This window comes from Salmo trutta, chromosome 17, assembly GCF_901001165.1.
Source record: "Salmo trutta chromosome 17, fSalTru1.1, whole genome shotgun sequence".
NCBI classification, from domain to species: domain Eukaryota; kingdom Metazoa; phylum Chordata; class Actinopteri; order Salmoniformes; family Salmonidae; genus Salmo; species Salmo trutta.
The window spans coordinates 8,147,110-8,164,457 of NC_042973.1; the positions used below are offsets into that span (position 1 = coordinate 8,147,110).

At 42.4% G+C, this 17,348-nt stretch overlaps 1 protein-coding gene across 1 annotated transcript in view; it reads right to left on the bottom strand.

The window, feature by feature from the left end:
* Nucleotides 1–586: 586 nt before the first annotated feature.
* Nucleotides 587–17,348, bottom strand: part of LOC115151526 (actin-like protein 6A) — a 16,947-nt gene continuing 185 nt past the window's right edge. Inside the window, exons 2-14 of the mRNA XM_029695532.1 lie at nt 16,699–16,775; nt 12,409–12,583; nt 10,799–10,899; nt 10,251–10,348; nt 9,823–9,917; nt 7,879–7,985; nt 6,103–6,192; nt 5,842–5,903; nt 5,618–5,732; nt 5,439–5,519; nt 5,170–5,265; nt 4,961–5,047; nt 587–1,199 (exon numbers count right to left, since the gene is read on the bottom strand). Coding sequence (XP_029551392.1) covers nt 1,119–1,199; nt 4,961–5,047; nt 5,170–5,265; nt 5,439–5,519; nt 5,618–5,732; nt 5,842–5,903; nt 6,103–6,192; nt 7,879–7,985; nt 9,823–9,917; nt 10,251–10,348; nt 10,799–10,899; nt 12,409–12,583; nt 16,699–16,775 — 1,265 coding nt within the window. The 3' untranslated portion in view covers nt 587–1,118. The remainder of the gene's footprint in view (nt 1,200–4,960; nt 5,048–5,169; nt 5,266–5,438; nt 5,520–5,617; nt 5,733–5,841; nt 5,904–6,102; nt 6,193–7,878; nt 7,986–9,822; nt 9,918–10,250; nt 10,349–10,798; nt 10,900–12,408; nt 12,584–16,698; nt 16,776–17,348) is intronic.

Here is a 17,348-nt window from a genome sequence, read left to right on the forward strand (position 1 = left end):
AATCGAAGCTTACCTTGTAAGATGTTTGGTGAAAACGTGTAAAATAAACATTTTGACTCTTGGGGCTGGTGATCAATAACAGTAGGTCACAGGCAGACAAATAAGACATCTTCATGATCTGTGGAGTCCCAGATTTCAGTGCATATCAATGTATTCTGTGTTTATTTAGTTTATGCTTCACAATGCTAACTGTAATGTAGGTAGTAGCCACCTTGAAATGAGGTAATTTGCTCAGCCAGCCCTTATACATTTGTATGCCTATATATAGTATTAAGTCAAAGATTAAACGCACAGATCAACAGCCAAGATACTCAGCTTTCCGCAGACACCCTGCTTTTGCAGATAGGGAATACCGTTCTCATACCAGACCAAACTGAATTAAAAAAATATCTAATAGGGTCCCCAAATATGGGGAGTTTACATTTAAGAGGTTAAAGGCTTGTAAGTAAGCATTTCAGAGTAAGGTCTACACCTGTTGTATTCGGCACATGTGACAAATAAAATAAAATATGATTACTTGGGGACTGTGTGCATCTGTTCTGCTGAAAAATGAATGCTTGCAAGTGTCAAAACAATTCAACATCACTTAACAAAAAAAAAAATTTATTTTCAAAAGACTGGTTATGTGCAATCAAATATCAACAAGTGAAATTAAAATACAGATTTCATTTTCAGTGAATAATTGTCTTGTCCAGTGAGCAACTCAATGACAACGATTGAATGACATCATTAGATCACCTCCAAGAAGCATCTTGAACGTTCACCTGACAACACACTGGATGAGACACATACACTAACCAAGTGTTTCTTACCTGTCAAGAAGTTTGAGATCAAAATATAAGGTCCATTAACCACCTGAAAATGACATACTGAAGATGGAGTCAAAAGGAACTCAGCCTTTCACCCTTTTCATAGCAATGGAACATGTGACACAGTTTGTTATAGTTCATGTTTTCTACAAAAATGATAAAGGCAGATTCGATTATCAGTTTTTTTTTGTTTTTTTTTAAATCAACAGAAACAAGTACCGTCCTTGGGTGTTCCTGAGGTCACAGTAAAAGGTTAAACTAGACATGTTATTGTGAGTTCTGGAGGCAGCAGATGCTGTTGGTGGTCGATCAAGGGCACTTCCTGTCTACGCACTGCTTTCCGCCCTCCTCGTACTCCTGTTTCGAGATCCACATTTGCTGGAAAGTTCCCTAGAGTAAGACATTATACTTATCAGTACAAATCCCAAACAATACAACCACCATCATTGATGAAGTGCATTAGGTCAAAGTAATATGTTATTATCAAACTATTTCAAAACAGGCCAACACACAAATCCCAAAACAAATAGACAAATCATAGTGTGCAAGTGACCAGAAGCATTGCAATACAGTATAAGTATATATCAGTGGAGGCTGGTGAGGGGAGGACAGCTCATAATAAAGGCAGGAACAGAGTACATGGAATGGCACCAAACACATGGAAACCATGTGTTTGATGTATTGGATACCATTCCACTAATTATGCTCCAGCCATTACCATGAGCCTGTCCTCCCCAATTAAGGTGCCACCAACCTCCTGTGGGGTGGGTGTGTATAATATATGTGCATGTATAATATATACACACATACACTACCGTTCAAAAGTTAGGGGTCACTTAGAAATGTGAAAAAACGCTAATTTTTTGGCCTTTAAAATAACATCAAATTGATCAGAAATACAGTGAAGACATTGTTAATGTTGTAAATGACTATTGTAGCTGGAAACGGCAGATTTGTTATGGAATATCTACATAGGCGTACAGAGGCCCATTATCAGCGACCATCACTCTTGTGTTCCAATGGCACATTGTGTTAGCTAATTGAAGTTTATTATTTTTTTAAAGTTAATTGATCATTAGAAAACACTTTTGCAATTATGTTAGCACAACTGAAGTCTGTTGTCCTGATTAAAGAAGCAATAAAACTGTCCTTCTTTAGACTAGTTGAGTATCTGGAGCATCAGCATTTGTGGGTTCGATTACAGGTTCAAAATGGCTAGAAACAAAGAACTTTCTTCTGAAACTCAGTCTACTCTCGTTCTGAGAAACGAAGGCTATTCCATGCGAGAAATTGCCAAGAAAATGAAGATCTCGTACAACGGTGTGTACTACTCCCTTCACAGAACAGCGCAAACTGTCTCTAACTACAATAGAAAGAGGAGTGGGAGGCCCCGGTGCACAAAGAGGACAAGTATATTAGTGTGTCTAATTTGAGAAACAGACGCCTTACAAGTCCTCAACTGACAGCTTCATTAAATAGTACCCGCAAAACACCAGCCTCAACGTCAACAGTGAAGAGGCGACTCCGGGATGCTGGCTTCTAGGCCGAGTTGCAAAGAAAAAGCCATTTCTCAGACTGGCCAATAAAAATAATAGATTAAGATGGGCAAAAGAACAGACACTGGAACTCTGCCTAGAAGGCCAGCATCCCGGAGTCGCCTCTTCACTGTTGACGTTGAGACTGGTGTTTTGTGGGTACTATTTAATGAAGCTGCCAGTTGAGGACTTGAGGCATCTGTTTCTCAAACTAGACACTGATGTACTTGTCCTCTTGCTCAGTTGGGCATGGGGGGCCTCCCACTCCTCTTTCTATTCTGGTTAGAGCCAATTTGCACTGTTCTGTGAAGGGAGTAGTACACAGCGTTGTACGAGATCTTCAGGTTCTTGGCAACTTCTCGCATGGAATAGCCTTTATTTCTCAGAACAAGAATAGACTGATGAGTTTCAGAAGAAAGTGCTTTGTTTCTGGCCATTTTGAGCCTGTAATCGAACCCACAAATGCTGATGCTCCAGATACTCAACTAGTCTAAAGAAGGACAGTTTTATTGCTTCTTTAATCAGGACCACAGTTTTCAGCTGTGCTAACATAATTGCAAAAGGGTTTTCTAATGATCAATTAGCCTTTTAAAATTATAAACATGGGATTAGCTAACAACGTGCCATTGGAACACAGGAGTGATGGTTGCTGATAATGGGCCTCTGTACGCCTATGTACAGTTGAAGTCGGAAGTTTACATACACTTAGCTTGGAGTCATTGAAACTTGTTTTTCAACCACTCCACAAATGCCTTGTTAACAAACTATAGTTTTGGCAAGTCGGTTAGGAAATCTACTTTGTGCATGACACAAGTAATTTTTCCAACAATTGTTTACAGACAGATTATTTCAATTATAATTCACTGTATCACAATTCCAGTGGGTCAGAAGTTTACATACACTAAGTTGACTGCGCCTTTAAACAGCTTGTAAAATTCTAGCAGCTTCTGATAGGCTAATTGACATCATTTGAGTCAATTGGAGGTGTACCTGTGGATTTATTTCAAGGCCTACCTTCAAACTCAGTGCCTCTTTGCTTGACATGGGAAAATCAAAATAAATCAGCCAAGACCTCAGAAAACAAATTGTAGACCTCCACAAGTCTGGTTCATCCTTGGGAGCAATTTCCAAATGCCTGAAGGTACCACGTTCATCTATACAAACAATAGTACGCAAGTATAAACACCATGGGACCACGCAGCCGTCATACCGCTCAGGAAGGAAACGCGTTCTGTCTCCTAGAGATGAACGTACTTTGGTGCGAAAAGTGCAAATCAATCCCAAAACAACAGCAAAGGACTTTGTGAAGATGCTGGAGGAAACACGTACAAAAGTATCTATATCCACAGTAAAACGAGTCCTATATCGACATAACTTGAAAGGCTGCTCAGCAAGGAAGAAGCCACTGCTCCAAAACTGCCATAAAAAGCCAGACTATGGTTTGCAACTGCACATGGGGAAAAATATCGTACTTTTTGGAGAAACGTCCTCTGGTCTGATGAAACAAAAATAGAACTGTTTGGCCATAATGACCATCGTTATGTTTGGAGGAAAAAGGGGGAGACTTGCAAGCCGAAGAACACCATCCCAATCGTGAAGCACGGGGGTGGCAGCATCATGTTATGGGGTGTTTTGCTGCAGGAGGGACTGGTGCACTTCCCAAAATAGATGGCATCATGAGGAAGGAACATTTTGTGGATATATTGAAGCAACATCTCAAGACATCAGTCAGGAAGTTCAAGCTTGGTCGCAAACGGGTCTTCCAAATGGACAATGACCCCAAGCATACTTCCAAAGTTGTGGCAAAATGGCTTAAGGACAACAAAGTCAAGGTATTGGAATGGCCATCACAAAGCCCTGACCTCAATCCTATAGAAAATGTGTGGGCAGAACTGAAAAAGCATGTGCGAGCAAGGAGGCCTACAAACCTGACTCAGTTACACCAGCTCTGTCAGGAGGAATGGGCCAAAATTCCCCCAACTTATTGTGGGAAGCTTGTGGAAGGCTACCCGAAACGTTTGACCCAAGTTAAACAATTTATAGGCAATGCTACAAAAAACGAATTGAGTGTATGTAAACTTCTGACCCACTGGGAATGTGATGAAAGAAATAAAAGCTGAAGTAAGTCATTCTCTACTATTATTCTGACATTTCACATTATTAAAATAAAGTGGTGATCCTAACTGACCTAAGACAGGTCATGTTTACTAGGATTAAATGCCAGGAATCGTGAAAGACTGAGTTTAAATGTATTTTGCTAAGGTGTATGTAAACTTCCGACTTCAACCGTAGCTATTCCATTACAAATCTGCCGTTTCCAGCTACAATAAACATTAACAATGTCTACACTGTATTTCTGATCAATTTGATGTTATTTTAAATGGACAAAAAAGTGATTTTCTTTGACCCTAAACTTTTGAACGGTAGTGTATATTTTTGATTTGTCATTATTGGGTATTGAGTGTAGATTGAGGAGAAAAGAAACAATTTAATACATTTTCGAAGGCTGTCACGTAACAAAATGTAGAACAAGTCAAGCGGTCTGAATACTTTCTGAATGCCCTGTATGTATATATATATATATATAAATATATATATATATAGATGTGAACTCACTAGTGATGCCAAGATGGAGCCTCCTATCCAGGCACTGAACCTGCGCTCCACCGTTGTGTTGTTGGCTATCAATTTCAGCCTCATGCTCTGAACACAGGACAGAAGACAAATTAGACACTGACAGGAACTGTGGACAGGAACATTTACTAAGAAGAGGACAAGAAATGGACAAAATAAGTCAATGAGAAATATTTTAGTGCATCACTCACAGGAGGGGTCTTCTGAGAGAGTTCTCTGGTGAGTCGGTCTGTGAAGCCCGAGATGAGTGTGTTGCCGCCGGTGACCACCACGCTACCATAAAGACCCTGAGACAAAGGTCAAAGGTCAGTTCTGTACAACCTCTGTGGGAATAAAGGTCACCTGGCCTCAATATGTAATTCTGAATAACAGTAATAGATCACGTATCACAAAATACACAGGCCTAGTAACCATGGCAGCCAAAACAAGCAACATGATAGGTCTTGAATGTGGGACCTACCGGCCGAATATCGATGTCACACATTCCCACACTGGTGGTCACCACGTGGCCGACTCCCAACATGGTGTTGCCAGACAGACCCTGTGGAGGAGAACCGGAACATTCCGAGAACACCACATTTCAGACAGGTCCGGTCAAAGAGAATGATTGAGGCATTGTGGCATTCAAGCGATTCTTACCTTGGCATTGGAAGGGTCAAAAAGGCCTTCTGGAATCTTCAGCCTCTCTGCCCCAAAGTCACAGTTGTATCCATTGGGCAGCTCGTAGTGAACCGTGGGCATCTGGGCTGCAACTCTGTAGGAGGATTACATTTCAACACAATGAAAATGAACCCTTAAAAAGGGAGAGAACTATTCTGTGGTGGTTATTGTATAATGATAGAATGGGAGTATGGTGGACTCACTGTTCATCATAAGGCGAGTCTGAAACCTGCAGCACAGACGCTTGGAAATCCTGAATCACAGTCTGGAGGTAGGGGGCGAAAAAATATGAAATAATTGTTCTAGCAGTACAGTAATGAATATTCACATTAGGAAAATGGGAATGATGAAGACAGGTTAACATCACATGTCTATGTTCTATATGTTACAGTGATGCAGCACCGACCACCTACATTGGACTGTTTAGGACTTCCTGTTTATGATTAGAACACAAAGCTGCTTACATTACACATGTAGTTGTGCCAGGACCTGGTGACTTGAGGTAGTTTCTCCTTCTTCTTCCAGCTGGCTGGGGTTCCATCACGTACAGCATCCTACAGTGAGAAACACAAGGTCAGCAGTGACGACGTCATAGCGGACAAGTACCCTGGTTCCAGATCGGCAGGAACGTTGTCATAGCAGACAAGTACCCTGGTTCCAGATCGGCAGGAACGTTGTCATAGCGGACAAGTACCCTGGTTCCAGATCGGCAGGAGCGTTGTCATAGTGGACAAGTACCCTGGTTCCAGATCGGCAGGAACGTTGTCATAGCGGACAAGTACCCTGGTTCCAGATCGGCAGGAACGTTGTCATAGTGGACAAGTACCCTGGTTCCAGATCTGCAGGAACGTTGTCATAGTGGACAAGTACCCTGGTTCCAGATCTGCAGGAACATTGTCATAGTGGACAAGTACCCTGGTTCCAGATCTGCAGGAACGTTGTCATAGTGGACAAGTACCCTGGTTCCAGATCTGCAGGAACATTGTCATAGTGGACAAGTACCCTGGTTCCAGATCTGCAGGAACATTGTCATAGCGGACAAGTACCCTGGTTCCAGATCTGCAGGAACGTTGTCATAGTGGACAAGTACCCTGGTTCCAGATCGGCAGGAGCGTTGTCAGAGTGGACAAGTACCCTGGTTCCAGATCGGCAGGAGCGTTGTCAGAGTGGACAAGTACCCTGGTTCCAGATCGGCAGGAGCGTTGTCATAGTGGACAAGTACCCTGGTTCCAGATCGGCAGGAACGTTGTCATAGCGGACAAGTACCCTGGTTCCAGATCGGCAGGAACGTTGTCATAGCGGACAAGTACCCTGGCTCCAGATCTGCTTGTGCCGTCTATGGAAATGACAGCTGGAGTTGGCGAGACAGCACCAACAGATCTGGGACCAGGCTAGAGAAGGAGGAAGAGATCAAAATAAAAGAGAGCCAGGGATAAAAGGCTACCAGTCTTTTGAGGTCAGGAATATGAGGAATTCCTGATTAATTCAGAGAAATCACATCTCAGAGTCTGACGGTGAAGACAATCACAGAACAATGGCACATTTTGTGATATGAAAAATCAAGGCATGAAAGAAGGATGGGATTCCTTTGAATTATGGTTCCTATCATGGTTTCTTCCTTCCAGAGCTAAAATAGTTTCTTCCTTCCAGAGCTTATTAAATGACAGATATTTCCTTGCTTTACGTTTTGTAGATTATGACTTTTTCAAGCACGCTGTGCGACATGCTCATTTGAATTAATTTGAATACAAGTATAAGACAGTAGAGATTGATGAGGGAATTTCAATTAAGGCCAATGTAGGACTTTTGGTAAAGACTTGATCAAACTGATTCCATCTATCCCAATTCATAGCGCATGTCAATTCGATGCTCATGCATGCAATGTACAGGAACAAAATACCAGAGTTAGAGCATCTGTGTTAATTGTTATTGGCCAATCATAAAATTACAAGCACAAATCTAGACAAAATTAATATTACATGCAGGTTCTCAAACAAACCCAATGTAAAATCCCCTTTTGAATATGTTATACTATTACAAAAGTGATTAATGAAACTAAAATGTAGTGGATGAAGGGAAATACATGAGACAACCTGAATATGTAAAGATCAATAATTGTTTTAAATATCTAAGTTCTATACTTACAAATTCCCCACCACCATAACGTGAGCAATAGCACCAAAAAGTGAGACGTGGAATCTCTGAAATGAGTAGTTTTGACTTACTTTAGCAGGTCTCACCTTTGATGCAATCATGTAAGGAGGGACTATTTCAACATTTAACTCTTGAAATAGCTCTCTACATTGCATGCTCATAAAGTCTCCAGCAAGGGGAGACTTGACAATGCCTGAAATAAAAGAGCATAAAACGTGTCACTTGGATAGTTTTGGGGAAAGGATAATTGAACACAACAGTGTCTCATTTAGAGCATTAAAACACTTTTCCCCTCCAATCATTTAGAACGTTACACACCTGCTATGAAGGCTTATAACAACTATGACATACACATGCCAACACTGAATCGACTTTGCACCATTGTGAACAGAGGCATTGTGTCCTCGTGCTTGTCCTCAAACGACCCTACCACGCTGCTCCCCAGACGACCCTGCCACGCTGCTCCCCAGACGACCCCGCCACGCTGCTCCCCAGACGACCCCGCCACGCTGCTCCCCAGACGACCCCGACACGCTGCTCCCCAGACGACCCCGACACGCTGCTCCCCAGACGACCCCGACACGCTGCTCCCCAGACGACCCTGCCACGCTGCTCCCCAGACGACCCTGCCACGCTGCTCCCCAGACGACCCCGCCACGCTGCTCCCCAGACGACCCCGCCACGCTGCTCCCCAGACGACCCCGACACGCTGCTCCCCAGACGACCCCGACACGCTGCTCCCCAGACGACCCCGACACGCTGCTCCCCAGACGACCCCGACACGCTGCTCCCCAGACGACCCCGACACGCTGCTCCCCAGACGACCCCGACACGCTGCTCCCCAGACGACCCCGCCACGCTGCTCCTCAGACGACCCCGCCACGCCGGTCCTCAGACGACCCCGCCACGCCGCTCCTCAGACGACCCCGCCACGCCGCTCCTCAGACGACCCCGCCACGCCGCTCCTCAGACGACCCCGCCACGCCGCTCCCCAGACGACCCCGCCACGCCGCTCCCCAGACGACCCCGCCACGCCGCTCCCCAGACGACCCTAACACGCCGCTCCCCAGACGACCCTAACACGCAGCTCCCCAGACGACCCTAACACGCCGCTCCCCAGACGACCCCACCACGCTGCTCCTCAGACGACCCTAACACGCTGCTCCCCAGACGACACTAACACGCTGCTCCCCAGACGACCCGAACACGCAGCTCCCCAGACGACCCCACCACGCCGCTCCTCAGACGACCCCAACACGCTGCTCCTCAGACGACCCTAACACGCTGCTCCCCAAACGACCCCAACACGCTGCTCCTCAGACGACCCCAACACGCTGCTCCTCAGACGACCCCAACACGTTGCTCCTCAGACGACCCCAACACGCTGCTCCCCAGACGACCCCAACACGCTGCTCCCCAGACGACCCTAACATACTGCTCCTTTCCCAAATGAACCTTTCCTCATATCATATCAACTAAAATGGCTCAGTTGATGTTAATATGCCAGACTCCTGTGCCACTGTCCTCGGTCTGGCATTTCACTGCAGCTACGACTCAAATTGCCTCACTGCAGAAAGCCTAGCCCTTGATGCTTTACCAAGACGGTTGCTGTTACCTCATTTTTCACAAACATGTATCTTTAGTGTAAGGAGATGACTTGAAGGTGGATACCAATGTCAAACCCCTTCACTGTGTTTCCATCATCTTCCTGCTACTTCCTGCTGGGGACGGAATTGCTACCCAGTTCGCTGCTTTTCAGTTGATTGATTGATTTTGGGGTTTCCACAAGTATGAAGTATTCAAAACCAAATCAGTATCTATCTAAAGTAACTTCGACCCACATCCTGAGACACGATGGCTTCAAAGTGGACGAAGGGCATTTCTTGTCAACTCACAATGGTAAGAGTTTATCCAACACTCATAATGGTAAGAGTTTATCCAGCACTTTTAAGACTTGTACATGACGTGGATAATAAAATCCAGTCAAACTAAAATAGAAAAGAGTGTGGTGGGAGAGCTGGACAATTGACCTTGCTGAAGCACGTAACCGTCGTGCACTGGAATGGCTGTGGTGTGTGTGGCTCCGCTGTCTAACACCAACCCTGTGGATCGTCCGTTGGCAAAGCTGAGGCACTCAGAGTTAAGGGAACAGAAGGGCCGTTTCTACAGAGATGAGATACAATGTCTTTTAGGCTGAACCCTTTCGTCAAAGTCACATGAGCAATCACTAATAGTAAACAACTACTGCAAAAAGAAATGTATAATTTTTTTTAGGAGACTAAAGTGGTTAAATAAATAAAAAAATTGCAAAGAAAACAGATTTTGGGGTTAAACAGCAGATGCTCATGTCATTTGACTAGTGTTTTATTACAGTGACGCCATCGAGCCACCGCTTCGTTAACCTTCCGACAACATCCCGATATTATTTCAATCCACTGCCAGCGTGGCGTAAGGATACGAGGACAGCACCGCCGTTTTGCACAGGAAGAAGGCAGGAATGTTGTAATGCTCAAACATCAGCTCGGTTAGCTTCTCCCGCTTGGCTCGTGTGTTCCACTGCAGAGACGGAAGAGAAAACCATGACGACCCTCTTTCTTTTTTTTTTTTACATTTCACACCATAGCAAAACATTTTGAAAGTGAAACGTGAACTAGCGTTTCTTGTTGAACAAGTACAGATAATACCTTCTGTTTCAGAGCATTTTCTTACGTTTGGTGCCTAATGCCAGATATCAGTGTACAATGAACCAGCGGGACACCATAGACTGAATACTACAGAAAACTAAATACTATATTTTACAGTACAAGAACTCCAAAAGTGGTTAGTTTTCATTCAAAATCAGGGCTGATCCCCTTGCGGACATTGAGGGCACTACTGGCTGTCGGTGTGCACTCATTCCAACGTACAGTGGACTCGCGACACACTGAATGAGTTTATCACGAAACCTAGGCACTATTAACTCTGTGTGTGTTCTAAACGGCAAAACGGAAGGCGAGGCCTACTCACCGAGGCTTCTGACATGAGTACAGGATGGATGCTGGGTTCCGACTTGAAGTGCATCTTGTAGGTGTGGTCTAGAATGGCCTGGAAGCTGTCCCAGTCCTCGACTTCACAGATAACAAAACAAACAAAAAGACCAATGTACCGAGTTAGAGGATGTCATGGTAACCAGTGCAAATTTCCCCACAATAAATCCTGTAGGCAAGGGGTTGGGCCATGGTAGTTTTCCTTGTATAAAATATCCATAGAAAATGATCAAAATCAAATGTACTTATAAAGCCCTTTTTACATCAGCCGATGTCACAAAGTGTTATACAGAACCCAGCCTAAAACCCCAAACAGCAAGCAGTGCAGGTGTAGAAGCACGGTGGCTAGGAAAAACTCCCTAGAAAGGCAGGAACCTAGGAAGAAACTTAGAGAGGAACCAGGCTCTGAGGGGTGGCCAGTCCTCTCTCTTTGGGCAAGTCATGCAGGTCACCTGCTGCAAATAAAGCCTGGTACTGTTGAATAGTTAATACTTAAGAGCAAACATGGCGTTGCCACGAGCACCACTGCAGATATTGTGATGAGCGAGATGCAAGACTTCACACCCATACAGTAACTGCACATGTGCATGGGTTTGCTACACACTGTTAGAATGGTAGGTATGGGACAAAAACAGCATAGAGGTTTAGCCTCGCGCTCCAACGCTCTTTGTTGTTGCGGAAATTGACCCACTGTGCTGTTTACCTTGTGCATGTACGTCATATCGCTGACTCTACCTTTAAAAAAGGTGTACATACTTACGTCTCCTCACACAACTATATTATATTAACCTACATCTTTCATCTTTGTTGCCGGGTCGGATACTGGAGAAAATAGACTGATGAACTTGGGTAATTTGAGAGAAATGTGTGAATTCTAATCCAGGGCAGCACTCCAAGGAGCTCTCTGATATATAGTGCTGCTCAGAGTCTATTAAGATCTTTGTCACACTTTCCTCTAATAGCCCACGTCCCCAGTACTGAATTCACATTAAAGTCAGGATCACGTAAGCAGAAAAGTCAGAAATGGCATTGTCATAAAAAAATGTTTAAATGTTTTAAATGGGGCATCAAATCAGCACCATGGACAACTCAGGAGAAAGACACCCAATACATCATCCATGATAGTTCTCAGTCTGACCAATGACCAACCATCATTTCTATTTTCTAACAGAGACCATCTTCTTCATCACTACGTTGACTGTTGAACATCTCAACGTGTTGTTTTTGTGTGTGTTTATGCGCTGGCTTCACAAAACAAATGTCAATGTTAAATGGACTATAAAGTATATTGTTAGTGGTAAAGCATAGACAATTTCAGAAAGGCAAAACTTCCGGACACGTCAATACTGCCGTTTGTGTTAATCTCACAGGAAGATTCTCAGGTCAGTGAAAGTCCAGACAAGGATCCTCTCACAAAACATTGTGCATTGTCCTAGATATTGAAGGCATTGCCTGGCATTCCCACTAGCTGTTCTGCCTATACGCTCTGCATGCCATGTCACAGCTTTGGCTTTTATTTCATCCAGGCAGAACGCTGTCAATACAACTTCCACATTGTCCGCGATCACATGACGGGGGAGAGAGACTCACTCATGCCGTTTTTGAGCGGTGACATGACTTCCATATTCTCGCGGGCCACCCTCAGCTGGTTGGTGTCGATGAAGTAGTTGGTGCCCTGCTTGCCCTTGTCCCCGCCGTCCGTCTCCATCGGGGTGCTGCCATCCTCCCTGTCCAGGGTCACGCCCATCACCGTGGGGAAGTCCGCCTACGGGCACAAATAAATGTGTATATTAGGGTTGGGTGATGTCAACTTTTGTCCTATCATGATTCTGTACATATAAAAATCACCCTCAAGACGATGTTATCCAAAAATAAAATATATTTTTTGGCCTCTAGCACAAGCTCGTATACTACGGGAGGGACGCGAGGAATCATGACATTGACTAAATATATTGGAGCCAAACCTTTTCTAGTAGGCTGTTCCACTCTGGTGTAGCTGCGGAACGAAAGAGGTGTGCAGACCTATCTGAGTGTGTGTGTGTGCCGAAGCACACAGATGGAGCGAGTGACACAGTCAACGAGCCTCGCTGGCGGTCATGTGATGGGGGTGTAAATCATCATGGACTGCAGATCAACTCTGCTGTCCTCACAACTGGATAATTGTACACTGATTCATATTCTTCCTCCTCCTCTCTTATTAGAGCTAGGATACTATGTGTTGTAGGTAGGTCGCACATTTCTAGAATAATATGGAAATTAGAGCCCGACCAATATATCGTTTCACTGATATAAAATATATAAAAAACTAAAACTTAAATACATTTTTTTAAATATTTGTTTAAAATAAAAATAAATAAAAAATCTTTTAAAAATAAAATTTTACATTTAAAAAAAAAAAATTAAAATATAAATATTCAAAATTAAAAATTAAAATAATAATAAAAAAATACAAATCGGCAGATATTGGCCTTTTTTAACTATATCGGTATAAACCGATAATTCCACCGATAACTGATATTCCCTAAATAGAATGGAAAAAAGGTCATCTCATGCTTATCTGACCACTTGTGGCCATTTTCATGATGAGTCATTATTGTCAAACTCACAATGTAAGAAATCAACATCGGACCAAAAAAACGAATAACTTGGTTGGGCTCTAATGGAAATAGGTCAAGGTCAACTACAGGCTATTTCTATACTCTAATACTCATAACTTAAATTAGTTAACGCTTTTATGATATTTCAATTCGTAGGATTGGGGGGGGTTCGGCCTCTCCTGCATGCATAATTTCTGTATTACAACAAACCAAGGTTTGTTCAAATTTTGCATTAGATTATTTTATCTTGCTATTGTTCCTTCCATCTTTATCAGTATTACTTTAGGCCTACCATGTTAAGTTGTAAAAAATAAAAATGTTATAAAAAAATTTGAGATATCTAACGGAGTTCTAGGCTTCATTCATTGTTTGATCTTGAAATTGAGCTGAGGGAGAAATCCGACATGCTTAAAAACCAAAAGTCTGGCTTATAGGCCAAGTCATATTCATATCAAATGGAGAGAAAATAGGAAATTAGGCTTTTAATAAAATAAGACACTGATTGCCTACTGTACAAAATTATTTACATATTTATTGAAATAGCAATATAGGCTATTTACTCTGAATGTCACTCGTGCACTGCCCCTGCTGTGCACCCGACTCCCTCTTTAATACATGGTGCCAGTCAAGTTGAAATGGGTTAGGTATCTCCAGTAACCTCACAATGTCGTCACATCACAATGTCACCATTGACTATGGCCGTCAAATCAAATCAGTCATGTGTCGAATACAACAGGTGTAGATTTCACCGTGAAATCCTTACGTACGAGCCCTTTCCCAACAACGCAGAGTTAAAAAGTAGAAAATGTGCAAATAAAAATAGAATAGTAACAAATAACAATAATGAGGCTATATACAAGGACCACCTTAGTTCATTCCTACTTAGATGTGTGTGTAGTGGGTATATGCTGTGTAATTTGTTAGATATTACTTGTTAGATATTACTGCACTGTCGGAGCTAGAAGCAAAAGCATTTTGCTACACCCGCAATTACATCTGCTAATCACGTGTATGTGACCAATAAAATTTGATTTGATCATCCTCAATACAGACAATTCTATCGGAATATCGCCCAACCTCAGTGCATATTCTTTTTGCATTTCCACTGAGGATTTACCCGTGTTTTACCCAAAAGGCTAAGACTTTTCTGTTTCCATCTACATGGGCCAGCACCCGTGGCTTACTGGGCCATGGTTCCAGCGGACCTGCTCCAACTTGGGGTCAAGGCAAGTCAGCTAGGGCTTTGAGGGGCATTTACATAACAATGCCTAAGTGTGAACATGTGTTTACACCTTCTCAAAAAGAAACTGTTTTAATTATGCAGAGGTTGTCAATTCTGTTCTTCACAAGTCTTCACTGCCAGCCCTAGCTATTGAAACACAATTTCCCCAGTATAACATCAGGTTGAATACACTAGTGGAACACTGGTGTTACAGTCGAAAGCAGAATAAGCGTCCATTCCATTTCCTTATGTAAAAATGATCTAATTCAGGTCACATTCTAACAGTTAAATAAAGGTTAAATAAATGAAAAATAATAACAAGGGAGGAATGGAGCAAGGGCACTCAGTAGATCCATTTGTACTATTTTCTCCATTGTATAATAATAGTGAAGACAAAACTATGAAATAACACATATGGAATCATATAGTAACCAAAAAAAGTGTTAAACAAATCAAAATATATTTTAGATTCTTCAAAATAGCCACCCTTTGCCTTGATGTCAGCTTTGCACACTCTTGGCATTCTCTCAACAAGCTTCACTCTGCGGTCCAACTCATCTCAAACCATTTCAATTGGTTTGAGGTCGGGTGATTGTGGAGGCCAGATCATCTGATGCAGCACTCCATCACTCTCCTTCTTGGTCAAATAGCCCTTACACAGCCTGGAGGTGTGTTGGGTCATTGTCCTGTTGAAAAACAAATGATAGTCCCACTAAGCGCAAACTAAATGGGATGGTGTATCGTTGCAGAATGCTGTGGTAGCCATGCTGGTTAAATGTGCCTTGAATTCTAAATAAATCCCTGACAGTGTCACCAGCAAAGCACCATCACACTTCCTCCTCCATGCTTCACGGTGGGAACAACACATGCAGAGATGATCTGTTCCCCTACTCTGCATCTCACAAAGACACGGCGGTTGGAATAAAAAAAATCTCAAATTTTGACTCATCAGACCAAAGGACAGATTTCCACCGGTTTAATGTCCATTGCTCATGTTTCATGGTGCAAGCAAGTCTATTCTTATTGGAGTCCTTTAGTAGCGTTTTCTTTGCAGCAATTTAACCATGAAGGCCTGATTCACACAGTCTCCTCTGAACAGTTGATGTTGAGATGCATCTGTTACTTGATCTCTGTTAAGCATTTATTTGGGCGGCAAATCCTGAGGCTGGTAACTAATTCAAATCCAATTTTATTGGTCACATACACGTGCTGAGCAGATGTTATTGCGGGTGTAGCGAAATGCTTGTGCTTCTAGTTCCGACAGTGCAGCAATATCTAACAAATTCACAACAAATACCTAATACACACAAATCTAAGTAAAGGAATGGAATTAAGAATATATAAATATGGACGAGCAATGTCAGAGCAGCAAAGACTAAGATACAGAACTTATTCTCTGCAGCAGAGGTAACTGAGTCTTCCTTTCCTTTGGCGGTCCTCATGAGAGCCAGTTTCATCATAGTGCTTGATGGTTTTTGCAACTGCACTAGAATAAACTTTAAAAGTTCTTAAACTTTTGCAGATTGACTGACTTTTATGTCTTAAACTAATGATGGACTGTCATTTCTCTTTGTTTATTTGAGCTGTTCTTGCATTAAATATGGACTTGGTCTTTTACCAAATATATTCTGTATTCCACCTCTACCTTGTCACAACACAAGTGATTGGCTCAAATGCATTAAGGAAAGAAATTCCACAAATTAACAAGGCACACCTGTTAATTGAAATGCATTCCAGGTGACTACCTCATGAAGCTGGTTGAGAGAATGCCAAGAGTGTGCAAAGCTGTCATCAAGGCAAAGGGTGGCTATTTGAAGAATCTAAAATCTATTTTGATTTGCTTAACACTTTTTTGGTTACTATATGATTCCATAGGTGTTATTTCATCGTTTTGATGTCTTCACGATTAATCTACAATATAGAAAATAGTAAAAATAAAGAAAAACCCTTGAATGAGTAGGTATCCAAACTTTTGACTCGTACTATACCCTCCAAAATAAAATTAATACGCAAAAGGAAGATGCATAGTTAATAATAAGGTCACTACACTTGGGCGCTTACCTTGGGACAATCTTCTCCAGCATACCCGGCTCTCACTGTGTAAGAGCCTATGTCAAACACTAGGGCTCCAACCTCATCTGCAGAGAGAAGATACCAAAGTGAAGAAATTACAAGCACAACATGGGAGCAACGTTATGATTTACATAGACTAGAGGCTAGTTTACACCACACTTATAGCTAGCTATATTAGAACGCTAAAGAAAATATTAAATCTAAACGTATTATTTTGGTTAAACTTGCAGATAATGCTAATATCCTGGACAACTAAAAGCTAGATACCTTAGCTAAAATTATAAAAAGTCAGCACGCTAAAGTAGCGAGTAATACATCTGCAAAGAGCTGGGAAACATGTAGCTAGCTCTTAGCTAATTTAGCTAGCTAGTTACAGCTTTCACTCATTAGATGGGAGACAGGCAGTCATATTTCATAAATCACAAACTAGCAAAGTACATGAGAGAAAAATACATGATTTTGCCCGTCATTGATAGTTAACTAGTAAGCCAGCTAAAGATAATACCAAAGATTTCCGATCTGTGATAATATCAGTCTGCACAGAGCACTTGTTAACAGGCTAGCTAGAAAGCTAGTTGTGTAGCATCTTTCACCATACAGAACAACGTGGCGCGTTCATTCATTTAATTTTGACCTCA